The sequence below is a fragment of the Chelonoidis abingdonii genome, chromosome 10 (assembly GCF_003597395.2).
Source record: "Chelonoidis abingdonii isolate Lonesome George chromosome 10, CheloAbing_2.0, whole genome shotgun sequence".
NCBI classification, from domain to species: Eukaryota; Metazoa; Chordata; order Testudines; family Testudinidae; genus Chelonoidis; species Chelonoidis abingdonii.
The window spans coordinates 18,390,979-18,410,063 of record NC_133778.1 but is presented as its reverse complement, the minus strand read 5'-3'; the positions used below and the strand labels follow the sequence as shown (position 1 = coordinate 18,410,063).

At 40.6% G+C, this 19,085-nt stretch overlaps 1 protein-coding gene across 2 annotated transcripts in view; it reads left to right on the top strand.

The window, feature by feature from the left end:
• PARD3B (par-3 family cell polarity regulator beta) overlaps positions 1-19,085 on the top strand; it is a 725,193-nt gene that overhangs the window by 51,508 nt on the left and 654,600 nt on the right. For both annotated transcript variants that reach the window (XM_075069989.1, XM_075069988.1), the window contains exon 2: positions 5,157-5,258. In XM_075069989.1, the coding sequence (XP_074926090.1) occupies positions 5,157-5,258 (102 nt within the window). The remainder of the gene's footprint in view (positions 1-5,156; positions 5,259-19,085) is intronic.

The window sequence follows — 19,085 nt, the reverse complement described above, 5'->3', positions numbered from 1 at the left end:
AAGAGGAGTAGTGGGGGCAAAAGACATATCTGGCTTTAAGACTAAGCTTGATAAGTTTATGGAGGGGATGGTATGATGGGATAGCCTAATTTTTGGCAATTAATTTGGCATTTGATCTTTGATTATCAGCAGGTAAATATGCCCAGTGGTCTCTGATGGGATGTTAGATGGGATGGGATCCGAGTTACTACAAAGAATTCTTTCCTGGGTGCTGGCTGGTGAGTCTTGGCCACATGCTCAGGGTTTAACTGATTGCCATATTTGGAGTTGGGAAGGAATTTTCCTCCAGGGCAGATTGGCAGAGGCCCTGGAGGTTTTTCGCCTTTCTCTGCAGCGTGGGGCACAGGTCACTTCCTGGGGGATTCTCTGCAGCTTGAGGTCTTCAAACCACAATTTGAGGACTTCAGTAACTCAGACATAGGTTAGGGGTTTGTTATTGAAGTGGATGGGTCAAATTCTGTGACCTGCATTGTGCAGGGGGTCAGACTAGATGATCATAATGGTCCCTTCTGACCTTTAAAGTCTGAGTTTATAAAGATACTTTTATTGAATTATTCGCTTGTAAAGCCACACTGCACTTTACAAACACAGAATCAAGGAAGAACAAGACACACAATATTGAGTATATGGCTAGTGGTCAACATGTGGGAGTCACTGGACTGAGAGAGGATACCTTGACAGTAGTGCATGCTAATGTCTTGTATAATATTCCCCTGCAACTGAAGATGGGAGAGTGATTGCACTATCCTGGAACTAAGTTTGGGCCAAATATATGTGAAAATTGTAATGTATATGTTTTTAATTATATATGTTACAGATTGAGGTGTGACGTTGCACTTTGTGATTTTATGAAAGTATGCTCATGAATGTGAATATAATGTAATTAAAATATGCTTCATCCAAAAGGTCTCTTGTAAGGTATAATTACAAAGCTTATAATCTACTGAGTGTGGTCATCCTTTTTGTATAAATGTATCAATCTTGTATCTGAAACTAGAAATATGAAATATAACTCTGAGGGCCTATTGTAATTACGTAAAGTGGGGGCCATTAATGGTGGTTTGGAATCTTGATGGCTCCCATCAGCCAGGACAATTGACTGTGGATGGCTCTGTTTGCAGGCAGGCCTTCCTGTGAGTCAGGCTTGGAGCAATGAAGGCTTGAGGTCTTACAGTGACATGTGATCATGTCACCTGAACTGGAATCCATCTTTAACCTGGTGCTTTTCCATTGAGAAGGGGGGGTGGGAATCCAGAGGAACAAATTATTCCCGCCTTATGCAAAATATATATAAGTGCATGGAACAGAACAAAGGGAGTGGCTATCATGAAAAATCCCCTTGCTACCACCTGAGCTGGAACGAGGGCTGTACCAGAGGAAGGGATTGTGCCCAGACTAGGAAGGCGTCCCGTCTGTGAAAGACTGTGAACCATCTCTGAGGGTGAGATTTTTATCTGTATTCAGTTTTATTACTGTACTAGGCTTAGACTTGCATGTTTTGTCTTATTTTGCTGGTAATTCATTTTGTTCTGTCTGTCACTAGGTGGAACCACTTAAATCCTACTTTCTGTATTTAATAAAATCACTTTTTACTTATTAACCCAGAGTATGTATTAATCCCTGGGGGGTGGCAAACAGCTGTGCATATCTATCAGTGTTATAGAGGGTGAACAACTTGAGTTTACCCTATATAAGCTTTATTCAGGGTAAAACAGATTTATTTGGGGTTTGGACACCATTGGGAGTTGAGCATCTGAGTGTTAAAGACTGGAACACTTCTTAAGTTGCTTTCAGTTAAATCTGCAGCTTTGGGGCACGTGATTTAGTCCCTGGGTTGGTGCAGGAGTGGACTGGTGTGTCTGGCTCAACAAGACAAGAGTGCTGGAGTCCCAAGCTGGCAGGGAAAGCAGGGGCAGAAGTAGTCTTGGTACATCAGTTGGCAGCACCAATGGGGTTTCTGTGATCCAACCCGTCACATGAGGTTTAAGCACAGGAAAAAGGAGAAGTTAATTTTTGCTCATACAGTCAGATATTAATATATGTGAAAATTCTTGTTTGAGAACTGTACCAAATATTCAGTTTCAATTAAAATAGCATGTGGTAGTAAAGATGCTGTTAATTAGCTATTGAAACTATATAATGGAAAGTAAATTTGCCCTTTAAGTGCTCTTATGGAAATCCTTTTTCCTGGTTTGTAAACTTCCTTTTATCAGTATAAAATTAGTTCAGTTTACAACTTGTAGGTAAAGGGAAGATAGATAAGGTTGCTATGGAAAAATGACTTGTTTAAACGTTACCTATGGTAGGGTGGAACTGGCTCACTTCCCAGTAGATGTTTGGATTTTATCAGAGAGTTTCTGTGGAGGATTATGTGCTAAAGCTCCGAATTGAGGGTGGGTGGATTGCGACCTGTTTTCACTTATAACTGTTTGAAATTTATGGGCTTAATTGAACCTCTTCTCCCATTTGGGGCATTGGGTCATGTTGTACTCTGTTTGTTTATTTTTTTGGCATGCAAATTTTGAGACTAAAATGGGTTCCTATGTGCTAATTATATTGCAGGGATAATTTTGGTGCGACATCCTGTGGGCAGGAGGGTTTTGGCAACTGAGGAACCGATGTGCTTGCTGTGTGAGGAAACGTGGACTCACTTGGAAACTTTGTGGTGCAGACCAAGTGGTAGCATGTAATGGACTGATGCCCCATCCCCATTCTGATTTATTTATTTTTGAGGCACTTAGCACTTCTTGGCTTTGGTACAGATGATAAAAACAGGCTTAATCAAAATTGGTCCATAATGTACGTATATAGTCAGCCAACATGTCATTAAAGTCTCTTGCTCATCTGCTGTAGGGTTTCCTCGGGTGGTCAGAACCTGCAGGTTTTTAAGAAAACTGTGACAAAATATCACTTTATATAAATATGGTGAGGGACAATCTTAATTTTCATGGGGTTATTTTGTTGTCTGTATCATAAGAGCACCCCAGCGAAGATTGAGATTTCATTCTGCTCGATATTATACAAACCTATGCAAATACTCCCTGCTTCAAAGAACTTAAAATCTAAATAGAGATGACAGAGACAAGGAGGTGGGAGAAATGGTTACATTGCAGAAGAATCAAGATGGTAGCTGACAAACCTTTGGTTAGTTCAGTGTGGTTCTTTTTTTCCCTCATGTAGCTTTTCAGTTTTGTGATTTATTTTGTGTGGGGGGGACTTTTTTAAAGAGTCTAGGAAATAGGATGGAGAGGGAAGACTGGAGGGGAAGAATTAATAGGAGCAAAAGAGAAGGGGAAAATGAAAGAAGCAGAGAGGGTGGGGAGAATGGTGATGAGTGTGGAAGGCAAGGAGAGTCAGGCTGGGCACATAGGTCCTGTGCGGGAGAGAGTGGTAGGAAGTTGGAGCAATCAGCTGATGACCTGAGTCTAGCTGGGAAGTCAGGCCATGTCTACACTACAGGAACTAAACCAGGATAGTTACAGCACTGTAGCTATGCTTGCATAACCCTGTAGTGTACATGCAGTCTACATTGGCAGAAGAGGGTTTTACTTCAGTGTAGGGATACTACCTCCCCTGAGCTATGGTACCCAAGTCAACAGAAGCATTCTTCCGTCCATCTATCTGCGTCTACACTGAGAGTTAGGTTGGTATTGCTATGGCACTTGGGTGTGCTTGCCTTCCCCCCCCCCAATATTTCAACATTTTTAATGCAGATCAGGCCTCAGTCTGATATTGCCAACATTCAAGAGGTTATAGAGGTACAAGGGAAGCCCTAGCTGGACTGCTTCTCTCTTTCAGCCTGTGATTTTGCTGTTTAGCACCTTTATTGTTAGAGGGTAGCTCTCAGTGCTGGTTCCACCCTTAAAGCGAGTGCTTTTTCTTTTAACTTCCCCATGGATTTAAAATTGCCCAATCTTCAAAGATGTGGATTTAATTATTAACTACTTTATTCAAATTCAGTGGGGGTAACTTAAGGGTAGAATAGCATAATTTTTTCTGAAATCATTTTTAATTTGTAAGGCACAATATGCTTTCTTTATTGAGTTGTTTTATTTAACTAAGCAGGTTGTCCTTTTTTTAGCCTGCTACAGAGAGGAGATCCAAGCCAGCACTATGTTTGTTTGCCAATATTATTGATGATTAACTATGGTTCAGTGCTTAACCTCAGGAATGACACTTGAAATTCTCTAGTAAGCAATTCATTTAGAAACCAAACCTTCTTCCACTGAAGTTGATGATTGTGTCATTGGCTTCAGGGGAAGCATTGTGTAGCATTCTGTTAAAAGTTGAGGAGGGGAAGATGCTGTCTTCTGAGGACTGAAACTTGGTTCCTGTTGTGCCATGTCAAATTACATGAGTAAGCTTACCCGTTCACAAACGTTGTCTTCTGCATTTTGCCCCAGTGAATCCCATTATCAGTTGTCTCTGTTGAGGGAGCAACTTTCATAAGCAGAAAATTCTTGGTGGATGGTGTAGCTGAGATAGGGTACGGTATGAGTGTGTGTTTTGCAAAACAATATACACTTTTCCCCAAGTTGTCAGACAGTAAATTTTCTTTAAATTACAGTGGTTTACAATGATATAGCATGGTTTATTTAAATTTCTTTCTTGTAATGTGTATTTATTTTTTTATATTTATAATTGGAGAGATACCTATTTCCTAGAACTGGAAGGGATCTCGAAAGGTCCAGCCCCCTGCCTTCACTAGCAGGACCAAGTACTGATTTTTGCTCCAGATCCCCAAGTGGCCCCCTCAAGGATTGAACTCACAACCCTGGGTTTAGCAGGCCACTGCTCAAACCACTGACCTATCCCTCCCCACTGAGCTATCCCACAAGTGTAAAATCCATCTAACCTCATTTACATTTGGTAAATAATTAAAATGTACAGTAAATCAATGCAGATATACATCTTAAGATCATATTGGACATTATTCCATTGGTAGTAACCTGACACAAAAATTCAGTCTTTGTATCAGTAGATGTTTCTTTGAACTCTTCAACCAGAAATAGTCTTCAAAATATTCCATTTTAGACAAACATCTTTACCAAAGGGGAGGGAAGTAAAAATGGAATACAAAAATCTTGTTGGCTTGCTTGAGCTAAAAGCTGAAGTTTGGTTTGATAAAATACCTTGTTTTTGTTGGTGTTCTGCAGGACCCTGCTTACTGGGTGAACATTCACCACCTCGAGTATACAGATGGGGGGATCCTGGACCCAGATGATGTGCTGGCAGACGTTGTGGAGGACAAAGATAAGGTAGATAAAAATAGAGAGGTGGTGGTGGTGGTGGTGATTGCAGAGTTTGAATTACAATATTGTACTTGCCTTTCCTGCGTACCTTCAATAACCTTATGTACTTGCTTGGTACTTTAGTACCAAGAATGTGGTGCAGTATTCAGTACCCTTAAATCAAACACATTTGCCTAGACATGTTGCAGTTATGTTCTTCATTCAGCACTACTGCAAAAGCAAAATATATGACCAAAATAGCTATATATTCACATAAGTATTTGATTTAAAACTTAATCCTTTTAATTCAAGACATTTTATGGTTCTCTTGTAGTTTTATGAAACTGGGGTTTTGATGAGGAGAGGATGTGGAGTTGGATATTAATTTTTATCTCAGTAATATTTCTAACTTTTTTTTTTTTTTTTAAGTATCTCTAGAGGAAAGTTTGAAAACCACTCATAAGTCATGGATTAATGTAAAGAATTGCAGCAATTCTATTTTGTAATTCACATAGAATCAATAAACTTCGGAACGGAACTGAAAGTTTGGGCAGGTCACACCCACTCCAGTACACTCTATTGTGTGTTATATACATTCCCAAAGGCCATGGGTGTCCAGCTTGGGAATTCCTGACCCAAGGTATCCTATATGTACATAGAAATAGCTCACCTAGTATTGCTGCTTAATTACCCTGACAGACTAGTGTAGTTTAAGTGAATTCATCAATAAATTACTTGCAGTATGTAGTCTGAAAAGTGTAGTTCAGATCTGATTAACATTTCATTATTGTATTTGAATTAAAATCTAAGCCATAAGACTATTCATGCCAAGAAAAAAAATATTAAAGCAGATGTCCAAAAAACTGGTTGCTGTTTATATATTTTTGAAAATGTGAAATTTGTTTTCCTATCCTGCAGAAAAAGCCTTTTTCAGTGTAGGACTCTTCATCTCATAGACCACATCTAGACTACGCGCCGTATCGGCGCGTTAAAATCGATTTGCTCGGGGATCGATATATCGCGTCTAATCTAGACGGGATATATCGATCCCTGAGCGCGCTTATATCGATTCCAGAACTCCACCAACCCCAACAGAGTTCCGGAATCGACATGGCGAGCCGCGGACATCGGAGCCCGGCGCGTTGAGGACAAGGGTGAGTAAATCGATTTTAGATATGATCCGAACTCCAGCTACGTATCACGTAGCTGAAATGCGTATCTAAAAATCAATTTTACCGGCCGTAGGGTAGTACCAGCCCACAGAGATAATCTTTTTGCCTGACAGCCATAAGCAGCTGATAATAATAATAGGTATTCATAGATTACTAACTATATATTTTTTGGAGGATGTGTGTGAGAGAGAAAAAGTGAGTATTAGTGTCTTATTGAATAGGAATATAAGTGTACGGACTGTGTAGAGTATTGACATTGTTGCATTGGAATAACGATTCCGACTTTCACACACAATAGGTTGCTCGTTGTATAAACACAATCAACAACACATACTTAAGTAGGATGACGAAATCTACAGAATTTAAAGCCAGTATATACAGAAGTGGCTGCAGCAAGGTCTTTGGAGGATTTCATGTCACATTAGCTAGTTATTTCCACTAAATAACAATAAGCAAGAAAAAAACAGTTCCGCTGCTGTGTACATTAAAGTTAAGTTCTAATACGTTTTAATCTAGCAGTGGTCTCTCTCTTGAAAGTGTACATTGTTTGTGAGGTCTCATGAGGTTCCACTGAAATCTATGTGGGCCATCTTACTATGAAACGCTTTTGTTCAAGAAAGATGTTCATTAGATATATGTACGGGTTTGGATAAATCAGGAAAGTATGAATTAGACCTTCACCTCTGTCGACTTATTCTTTCTAAAAAGAACAAGGAGTCCTCGTGGCACCTTAAGAGACTAACAAATTTATTTGGGCATAAGCTTTCATGGGCTAAAACCCACTGCAGTTTTAGCCCATGAAAGCTTATGCCCAAATAAATTTGTTAGTCTCTAAGGTGCCACGAGTACTCCTCGTTCTTCTTGCTGATACAGACTAACATGGCTACTGCTCTGAAACCTGTCACCTTTGTTCTGTCTGTATCTGTGGTAGAAATAAGATTCAGAACAGAAAATGTTCCAGGACTTTTTAAAACACTTCAAAGAGTGATGGGAGAATTATTGTAGCTTATGCTCAAATAATTGTTTCTAAGCATTTGTGTATCATACTGGTCCTGGTTTTATGCACACACACATACAAAGAGCAATGCAGCACCTAAATCCTTCAGTTTTCTTTCTTAATAATCATTGGTAACTTATTTTTAAATCTGATATTGCTCAGAAGCAACCAGCCGTGCTATTGAGCCCTGCTTCACAAAATTCCCAGGAACATTTTTGTATCAAACCAGGAACAACAACTGGGTGATGGTGGCATACATAAATTGCCAAGGAAAAACACAGCAATAATCTGACGCACAAGGCCACTGGAATCCTTTATACTTGGAGAAACAGAACCTCTCTCTACCACAGCATACATGGATGCCAGGCAAAACAAGAGTCAAGATCAAATGGCTTAATTTTCAAATGCTACCAGCAAGGAAGTGGCAAGCTAAAATAGGACACGTTTGATCTTTTGTCTCTTTGTGGCTTTCTCTCTCATCTAAACTAATTTGTAAGTTAAAACAGCAGGCTGGTATTTTGCTCTCAATTAATGGAATACATGAACATAGAAGATGGACATCTTCACTTTTTCTATATATGTACTGGTGTATACATTCTCTGAAATAACTTGAAAAATAAGACTAGATAAAGTATATGTAATCCTAATTACAGTGTATTGGCTTCACAGACTAATATTGACTAGGTTCTTAAAGATGGAAACTGCAAAACCAGGAAGCATCCAGTTTTTCAAAAGCTAGTTTTTTATCAGTACCCCCTTATTCACCTTAAACGTCATAACATTTGAGTGTTACATGGATGCTTCTGTTAACTAATTAACATCGTATTTCAAAATCCCAGAGATTTTCTGCAGTTGGAGCACACAAGGATTTGTGGGGTGGGGGTCTTAGTCACCTAGTACATAGACTGAGGTCTGTCCAAATGTCTGTCAGAGATTCAGTTTCTTTTGTGAGGCCTAAGGGATTAAACTTCAGTTCTTTGAGTAATGGTTCCTTTGTTTCCCACCATGGGTTTATGCATATGCCCAGTGCAAGAGAATTTGAAAATAGCGTTTGTTGGTGCATGCCTTTGCCCTGGCTCTCCTCATACTTCTGGCTGAGGAGATAAAGAGTAGGGTGAACTGACCGTTTCTCCAGTTATTTCTCATCACCGCATGGTCCAGGTTGGAACTGCCAATGTCAGTAGCCTTGTCTTTATCCTACAAAATAAGGTTTAGATTTTGCTTTGTAAATAGTTTTAACAGCTTATATAGTTGTGTTTGGATTGTCTCTTTGGGAAACACCCTCCACTCCATCTCCCTGTATCACATTCAGGTACCCAACTATGCTCAGGACTCCAAGCTTCAAACCCTGTGCTTCTTGCCCATGATCCTTTTTGGTCAGCGATGACCACCAGTGCTGCCTATACTGGCTTGGGGAAGCCCACATGGCGATGAGATACAGTATCTGTTGATCATTCTCCAGCTGTACCTGAGAGGAGTGAGAACTTTTGTGTCTCTGGAAACACCTCATGGAGAAGGCCATGAAGCCTCAATCAGGCTAGGGAACCCTCCCTCTACATCTGCCTGATTCAGCAAGGAGAATGCCTCCTGTTGTGAAGTCGAACTCTGTGGGAGTGTCTACCCTCACAGGCCCACCAGTAGAATTTGTTTTCTCACCCTGCTCCCAACTCTACTGCTGTTCTAGGCCACTTTTGAAAGGGCTAGACAGCAACATACCCAGTCTACTCCTATAGATAAAGAGGGCAAATGTCTGGACCTGTTGGGGAGGAAGTTTTGTCATTTAGCCTCCAGTTAATGGTAGCTAATTACGACTTCCTGAACTATGCCAAGTTTGCAAAGATTATAGCCCAGTGGTTTGAGCATTCACCTGCTAAACCCAGGGTTGTGATTTCAATCCTTGAGGGGGCCATTTAGGGATCTGGGACAAAAATCTGTCTGGGGATTGGTCCTGCTTTGAGCAGGGAGTTGGACTAGATGACCTCCTGAGGTCCCTTCCAACCCTGATATTCTGTGATTCTATGATTACTGACAGGCATCTGCAACAGGACAGAGCTCCTTTCTAAGCTTTGATAGATGAAGGCAAAGTAATAACCAAGACCATGCTTCAGTCCGCAGTTGACAACTCTGATACCTCCTCTAGAGCTATGGCTACTGCTGCTGTTATGTGCAGGGAGTCATGGCTCCATGCTTAAGGGTCCCCTGGGGAGGCCCAGAATACCATTGAGGTCCTTCCCTTTGATGAACTGCAGCTCTTCAACCAAAAGATAAACGAGTCCCTCCATACCTCAAAGGGGACCAACTGACACTACTTCCAAATTTTCCAGCTCTGGGTGTATAGAGCACATGCATGCAACCCACAGTGGAATACAAATAGAGACTACACCGCTCGAAGAATGTTTAGTTGCAGATCAGTAATTTCCTCTTATCTAAAGGTTCAATTTTTTTACCCTCTGGTTTATTATTCAAGATTTTTTTTGTAATCTTTCCACATCTTTTTTTTCACAGCTATTGTATAGTTGAGATTTCCAGTGGGACTCCTGCACTTCATCCTGGTTTTGCAGATCTTTAAAATACCTCTGTGTAATTTTCAAGAGGGTGCTTTGCCATGTTTGTTTGTTCCCTTCCTTATAGAAATGATGTCATAAGTGGAGAGTGTTGAGAGTGCTGCCTGTTTAAGAAAGCCTATATTGAGTTTTTGCTTGGAAGGTTTGGTCCAGGTTCTAACTGGTACAGAGCCAACATACAGTTTCCCACTTTTTGGATTTGGAATCAGCTTGTAATGTCTTTCTGTGCTTGTGTGTAGAGAATTGGCTATCTTATTGATTGTTCATTGGGATCTTAAAGGCTGAGTCTCTCTGAATGGGCCAGTTCTCATATGTCAAGCATGTAGAACATCTGTTAAGGCTTACGGATACATCAAAGTGCATTTCAGGAGGTGCTCCTCAAAGCCTGTGAAATCTAGAGCTTCGTACAAGGAGGCTTGTCATTTGATTACTGGAAGTTTGCAATTACTTCATCAAATGTTACAATACTGACATTATGTCCTTGGGTGATGCAGCATTTGGTCATTCCATCTTTCCTCAATCTAAATTAAGGCAGGAGGGAAATCAGCATTAATTTTAATTTCCATTTTTATATCTCCTATGGGGATTTGTGGCTTAGGATGTGAAGTTTTTTCTCTTTCTAGGAATTGTTTGGAAGCTATTTCCTATCAGTAATATCCAGACAAATGTACAAGAGGGAGAAAACTAGTTCCCTGGACTGTACTTTCTGTTTCTCAAAATGAAGGGCATTCATTGCTCTGGGAAGACTCTCTGTAAAATAAATGTTGTACATTTTAATTGTTAGTTTTATTAAGTTTTCTAGTAGTTGATGTAATTTCAACTTTGGAAGTTGCGTTTTGGGATCAGAGTGCCGTGCTTCAGAAGTTCAGCAAGTGAAGATCTGAACAGGGGCAGGAAAATGGTGAAGGAATATGGAGCAACCTAAGTGGCATTGATTTTTGGTTGCATGAGCAAGTCTCCTCCTTGAGTAATATCTAGGGCAAGGAATGTCCTCAATGATAGAAAATAGTTTTCTCAGATAAATATTTCCTATGTAAGGAAACATTCTGTGTGTGTTTGTCTCTCTCTCCCAATGTGAAGACAATTCGAAGTTCAGATATAGTCACCACCACAGAGATTTCCTAATGTAAGATGCAATAACTGTACTAAAGAATGAATAATAATCAGCAGAGGGCAAACTGGTGTGAATTATGCACAGTGTTCCTGTGTATGTCAGAAGACAATGGTGGTGAAATGTGTACAAAATAGAAGGTGGCTTCTGTGCTCAAAAAAAATATGGAGGGCTTGAATGTTACTTGAAGTCTTGCAAACAAACCAGGGAGAGACCAAAGGGAATAATTATCACGAGAGACAAAGCAGATTTGTGTGGGGAAAAAATGAAGGCATGTTGAATTAAGAAAACAAGCAATGAAGGCATGTTACATGTTGGAAGAGCAGAGGAAAAATGTGTGTGTGCAGCCAATTAATCTTCATATCTATAGTAGGAGTGCTGACTTTGGCAAAATTGTGGCTTGGCTGAGAGTCCAAGTGAGTTCAGTAGCCCAACCAGTGATCAAAATGCACTAAAAGGTAGCCATGAGAAAGAAAGGGAAGACAACAGTCCTAACTGGTAACTGGGAGGAATGGTAGAAGTAACATCCTTTTGTGATAAACTGAACATAGCCCTTATCTTAGCACCAACTCACAGGTACAGCTGCTGTCTTTGGACCTCAGGTTCCCAACCAAAATTCTGATTTGCAGTAATAGACACGACACAGAACTTTTGGTTAGTCTAATGCAGTTTTAGTGTCTGGCAACTGCCAGTGTCAGAACTGACTATATAATGTGTTTCTAAGAGGATCAATCCAATTTTTTTAATTGGATAAGAAATATAGTTCTAAAATGTTCTTGAAGTCTGTCTTGCACTATGTGTATTCATTGTGTTTTTATTTGTTTACCTTGCTTCCTGAGATTCATCGGTCTTTAGGGTAAGAAGGGATCTAGTCTGACTTCCTGTATAATAGAAGGCATAAAATGTCACCCACTTACTCCTTTAGGGCGCTTGATAATTAAGTGCTTGTATAGGAGAGAAAATGTATTTTAGTTTTAAAATTAAGACCTAAATGTAGGGTATACCTCTAAATTCAGACAAATAACTTCTGTCTACAAGCAAAATCATGCATTTTGTAGTAATTTTATAAAAAAAACATTTTTTCTATATTGCATGGAGTAATGCCAGGGTTTTCCATGCTGATGAGCAGTGATTTCAATATAGTTAATAAATGGAAAGTGAATTACAAAGTTAAAACTCTAGAAAGAGCTTCTCTATCCCAGTGCTCCAACAATGAATGTCTACACTAAAGCACACTCTGCGTACCTCTAGTAGCATCCATATGGACGTGCTTACAGACAAGGAGACTGTGTTCTTAACATGGATTCATTTGCTTTCTGACACATTTCTTTACTGCAGAATATAGGCTGTTAAACACATTTAATTAGAATCTAGGGAGATTTAGCACTGGAATCCAAAGATGAATGTTTACACGTATTAAGCATGTAGACAGATTTTTATGAGCAAGTTTTATTGTGGAATGTTAAATAATCAAAGCAAAGGAAACTATTTTTTCATAGTATCCCCTGAAAAAAGGAAAATCTGTTTGTAACCAATTTAAAAGATTCCTAAAAGTCCTGATACAGGAGCTCTTCAGCTTACACCAATCATTTGTTTAACAAGTCTTATTTCACATTTTTCTAACTTTAATATAAGGGAGAATTATTTTAAAAAGTGTAGAATAAAAACTTTAAAAAAATAAGCATTAAAATTAGCCCTTTCTAAAATGTGGAAAAAAATTTCAGACACTTCTAATGTGAAAGTATTATTACTGAACTTCAAGATCCAGACAAAAAGAATGAGGAGTACGTGTGGCATCTTAGAGACTAACAAGTTTGTTTAAGCATAAACTTTCGTGGGCTAAAACCCATTTCATCGGACGTATGCAGTGGAAAATACAGTAGGAAGAGGTATATACACAGAGGACATGAAAAATGGGTGTTGCCGTGCTAACTATAACAAGAGTAATCAGTTAAGGTGGGCTATTATCAGGAGGAAAGAAAACTTTTGTAGTGATAATCAGGATGGCCCATTTCCAACAGTTGGCAAGAAGGTCTGAGTAGCAGTAGGTGAAAAATTTGCATGGGGAAATAGGTTTCACTTTGTGTAATGACCCATCCACTCCCAGTCATTATTCAAGCCTAATTTAATGGTGTCCAGTTGCAAATTAATTCAAATTCTGCAGTTTCTTGTTGGAGTCTGTTTGTTTTTGAAGTTTTTTTTTTTTTTTTTTTCCCCTCTTGCTGATAATAGCCTACTTTCCAGTGAGGACAGATGCTGAGACAGAGACCTTAAGAAAGGCACAGTTAGTAATGGGACAGGAAGACCCAGTATTTCCCTGTGTTGATCTTTTAAAGTCTTGCACTTGTAGAGCCATTTCATGGGACGAGGGGAAGACCTGCTTCTTACAGGACTTGAGGGGTTGAGCAGTGAGAATTACAAGGTGCAATTGCATTCCCTCCAGAGGTATTATACAAGAAGGGGGGGGAAAAAATAGGCCGTGTACTTCCTTTTCTGGTCTTGTGCATGAGTCCTGGTCAGGATGGGACCTTCCCATAAGGGAAAGGGTATTGTGGTCTCGTTTCGGTTTCTTGACGTTCCGTTTGCTTCCCTCTTGGAGGACACAGGAGGGAAGTCTTTCTCCGCTCGCCCCGAATGAGACAGCTCCAGGGTGGGGCCAAAATGAGGGGTTCAGGGTGTGGGTTGGGGTAGAGGGTTGGGGTGTGGGAGGCGGTGAGGGCTCTGGGGTGGGGCCAGGGATGAGGGGTTTGGGGTTCAGGTGGGGGTTCTAGGCTGGTGGGTGGGGGGCAGCTCCCTGTACAGTGACCCCTCCCCCCCACAGCTGAGGAGTGATGGGGGGAGGATCCAGGGTGGGGCCAAAATGAGGGGTTCAGGGTGTGGGTTGGGGTAGAGGGTTGGGGTGTGGGAGGCGGTGAGGGCTCTGGGGTGGGGCCAGGGATGAGGGGTTTGGGGTTCAGGTGGGGGTTCTAGGCTGGTGGGTGGGGGGCAGAGGCGTTCAAGATATGGGAGGGAGCTAAGGGCTGGGGCAGAGGGGTAAGAGCTCCATCTGAGTGTGCTGGCTCTGGGGTGGGGCCGGGGCTGATGGGTTTGGGGAGCAGGAGGGGGATCTAGGTTCGGGAGGGAGGGCTCAAGGCTGGGGCAGAGGATTGGGGCTCGGGGTTGGGGCAAGGACTTATCTCTGGCGGTTTCAGTTCAGTGGCGCAGTCGAGGGGGGCAAGGCAGGCTTCCTGTGTGTCCTGGCACTGAACACTGTGCTGCACCCCAGAAGCAGCCAGCAGGTCCGGCTCCTAGGCAGAGGCGTGGAGGTAGCTCTGTGCTCTGCTCTTGCCAGCAGGCACCTCCCCTGCAGCTCTCATTGGCTGTGATTCCTAGCCAGTGGGAGTGTGGAGCTGGTGCCCTGGGCGGGGGCAGCGTGCGGAGCTCCGTGGCCCCATCGCCTAGGAGCTGGACCCGCTGGCCGCTTCCTGGGTGCAGCGCAGCACCAGGACAGGTAGGGACTAGCCTGCCTTAGTTCCATAGTACTACCAACCGGACATTTAACGGCCCGATCGGCGGTGCTGACCAGAGCTGCCAGGGTCCCTTTTCGACTGTGTCGTCTTGTTGAAAACGGGACACCCCGATCATCCTAGCCAGAGCACTGGCAACTGAAGGCCTCGAATACTTTTTGGAGGCAGTTTCCAAAGTTCATGGTTTGTCAGAGAAAGATGCCCACAATAGAGAGTCATGATGCAGGGCTCTTTTATGACTCAGGAGTTGCACTGGACCTAATCATTTCTGGTTATAAATATGAGGAGGTATTCGAACAAATTACCACATTTAAAGAACAGGAGGACCACCAGAGCTTTATGGTATTCATTTAAGAATGCAGTGGGTGGGGAACAGATTTTAAATCAGTGGCAGTTAGGCAAGTAAATACCTTTTAAAATCTGGCCCTTAGCTCCTAGAAAAATAATGCAATCTCATTAAAATCGTTACACTCCAGTCCTTTCATAGAGTATCAGAGATTGTCTTTTAGAAAAGACATTACGGTTATTCTTGGAATTACCAACCAGTAAATTTTGCTCCAGTACCAGGTAGCCTAGTTGAAGTAATGATTTTAGAAAAATAAATGCCCCTAGATCATTGCATCATAGCAATAAATGAGCACAGCTTCTGAAAAAGAAAACATGATCACTGACCTATTAAGTCTTGTAGTGTGTGAACAAAATAGCAAACAAGAAAATCAGCAGATATAACTCATTTGGACTTTCAAAAATCCTTTCTCAGATTATTAAGGAGACAAAGTACTCTTGGAGGTGAGCGGCAAAGTAGTGTCATAAATCAGAAATTGGTTTAGAGACAGAAAACACAAAGAAATTTGTTTAGAGATGAGATTAAATGGTTAATTTTCAGGATTGCAGACTGTTGACCATAGAACTTTTAATGTGTATAATGATGGTGGTTAATATATTAAGAATGCTTTGAGTAATGAAGTGACACAAAATTTCTTGGGTTGTGTTAAGATTGTAGAATGCCATAGGGATATTGAGGTATGTAAGAAAGCTAGCTGAATGACTGAGCAGCGCAGTGGAAGATGAAAATTTAATTTTTGACAACTGAGGTTATTCACATTGGAAGAGAGAACCTTTAACTACTTGGATACGTTGCAAGCCCCTAAATTAACCTGATGCACTTGATAAAAAACAGTGTCACTATGGATGGTTCAATGAAACATATTCTCAATGAGAATTTTTCTGTTCTCACTGTCTGTAGCGATGAATTTGATGTCAAGACTGGAGTCAATTGTTTAAAAGCTATTGGACTCTCAAGCTAGGTTATATACTATCCCTATGGGAATTTGTGTGACTGTTTTTAATAGGCTTTTTTGTTTTTGAATTGTACATAACTTTAATAGACTATAACAGGTTTTTATTTTTGTCTTTGGAAATATTCTGATATGTCTTTCAAGGGTAGAGAACTTGTAGAAAAATATGGGGAAAATGCATTTTTTTCACAGGGCTGTGTATGTTTTGACTCAGGCATTTCCATGTACTGTCCACATTTCTATCACGTTTTTCAAAAATGTAAATCTGTGTAAATACTTAAATGGAAGCAGGATTGTATCGTGTCTCAGTTGCAAAACTCATATTAACTTAAATGGAAATAGGAATGGGTACTTAATGTCCATTGTATGCCATAATCCTATTAGGAATTTTGAAGTTACGTTATTAACATTGTGAGAATAAGAAAAAGGAACATGAGCCAATCTTCATGATGTTCTGTTTTGTAAATTTAGATTCTCCTAAATGCTTGCAGATTTTAAAAATGGCCCCGCGCACACACTTGAATCTAGGAACAAACATTTAATTCTCCCTATGAAATGTCTCCGATTTTTATAGGGTTTTTCTTTGAGGGTTATTTTTTGTTGAATACTTGAACATTTAATTATTCACTATATTTAGAAGTCTAAAGTTCCACGGATGGAACAAAGGGCTGCACCAGCAAAATGAGCATTCATCTGATGACTCCACAAAGTGGTCATTTCCATGAGCAGCTGGTACTCAAGATTCAGTGACCAGTTTTTAAAATGCAAATGACTGTCATGCACAACTGGTTTTTTTTGCAGTTTCCACCTTTTGAAATGTTTTTAACTTCCTGTTAAACCTGTTGCATGTTTAATCTTATGAACTTTTCCCTCTCCCCCACCCCTGGCTGAATGTTATTTATAGTGTTTCTGTTGCATACATGTCTTGGTTTTCTTTGGTAGAGCAGTGTGTGTGTGTGTGTGTGGGGGGGGGGGTTGGTTGGACATTAGGAAAACGTTCCTAACTGTCAGGGTGGTTAAACACTGGAATAAATTGCCTAGGGAGGTTGTGGAATCTCCATCTCTGGAGATACTTAAGAGTTTGGTAGAGTGAGTACTTTGGGGTTTCCTGATAAGAACATATAATCTCCATTTATACACTTACAAGTGGGGATTTTAAACTGAAAATATGCATTCACTGAAAATGTGTACATGAAATTGGCATCTCCTTATTCAGTAGATCTGGTTTCTGTGTTTGTTTAAAACCATGTTGTCATGCCTCAAAGAGTGAAGTTTTTCAGTCCTCCCTGTTACCTCCCATTTTCATTGCAATCTCATACAATTGAGAGAGTGAGCAAAATCACTGTCTGTCTTCCCATTCTGTATGTGTGAAACTGATTGTTCCTTCCTAAATGGAGCACTTTGCATTTGTCTTTATTAAACTTCATCCTGTTTACCTCAGACCATTTCTCCCATTTGTTCAGATCACTTTGAATTATGACCCTATCCTCCAAAGCATTTGCAATCCCTCCCAGTTTGGTATCATCAGCAAAGTTAAGTGTACTTTCTATGCCGGTATCTAAGTCGTTGGTGAGGATATTGAACAGAGTTACCATTAAAGAATCTCATAAGAGCAGTAGCCATTAAGATGGTGACTCTGAGTAGATCAGATGAATGCAGTAAACAGGGTTTGGTACAAAAGATGTCAAAATGAATGTTTTAATTGCTTATATATTAATAATTAAATATACAAAATAGCAAAACAATGAATTGCTTCCTATTCTTCAACAACAAAAAATATTATGGATTGTCTGTTTTATGGTGTTTAGAAACATACTCTGCCATCTGGATAATGCCCAAATGCTACAGGAATCCTCAGCTGATTAATGAAACTGACTTTATGGCCCATGTGTGCCTCTGTTGTCGGGCTGAGTACGTCTCTTAAGTTGTTGAGGTTTTTTTGGTTCAGGGGGGGAGGCTTTTAAAAGAATGCTTCTGAAGGTTCTCTTAGAAATGGAATGAGTTTTGATGAGGAGCTTAAAGGAGAAAAGTGTGCTAGATGTGCAAATGGGTTTGGGGAGTGTGTTCCAGATCTAGATGCTATCATGGAAAATGGCACAGAGGTAGGAGTGGAAGAAGGAATCAACTAAAGTGTCAGGGTTGGTGTCGCTTGTAAAACTGTAGGGGAAAGGAGTGCAGTTAGAAGGCAAGGTTAGGTGCAGACTCAGAATAAAATTGTCAGGACCATTCTGGACAAATACAAAACCTCTATTAGCTTGGTGTAAGGTTCTTGTATTCTTAAAGCAGCCTTCACTCTTAGGGCTTGTTTACACCATAGTGTTGCTCCTAATCCGGTTCCTGTCCACACAAATCTCTAGCTCACATAAGCGGTGCTCAAAATTTGTTAGCAGGCCCATCAGGGGGTATGGGTTGAAGTTTGAGTTCTGAACTAGTAATGCTGTTAGGGATACAACTACTTTGGGCTGCTGATCCATTCACTTGTGTAGTTGGAGTGCACATTTGTTTTACGGTATGACCTCTCAAACTTGAGCTAGGCTAATGTGAGAGAAAGTAAGTTGACTGTAGATAACTTGAGGTAACACTGAAGTGAATATAAGCCCTTAGATCTCTGTGACATAAAAACCTTAATAACCTAATGTGCCATCTGAGGTGTTGCATTCTTATAACCTTTTAGTGTACTATGGGCTTATACCTGGAGAACACACAACTGCTGCTGTGCAGCTTATTCTCATGAGATTGCTCAGATCTCTCATAACCCAAATGAAAAAGAGTCTTTTTAAGAGGTTCCAGAGCACTATTCAGCCCAACTCAGCAACGAGAAGAGCCCACCATAAAAGACTGAGTGCATCTGATCTGATGCTGAGCCCCTGTGTCCATGTCAAATGTGCAGTTTGACAAGCAGACAAGGTTCGCAGCAGTTTTCTCTTACTGCTCGCTTTGAGGGGTAAAACTATTAACCACATAGCTTCACGGGTTCCTTGACATGGAATATAAACAAAGATGTGGTTCCCTCTGAGAAACTCAGGGTACGTCTACACTGCACGATTATTTCGAAGTAGTTTAAACCGATGTTATAAAATCGGTTTTGCGCGTCCACAGTGCGATCAAAAAATCGATTGCTTATGTCCATGGTCCAAGGCTACCATCGATTTCAGGAGCGGTGCACTGTGGGTAGCTGTTCCTCAGCTATCCCATAGTTCCCACTT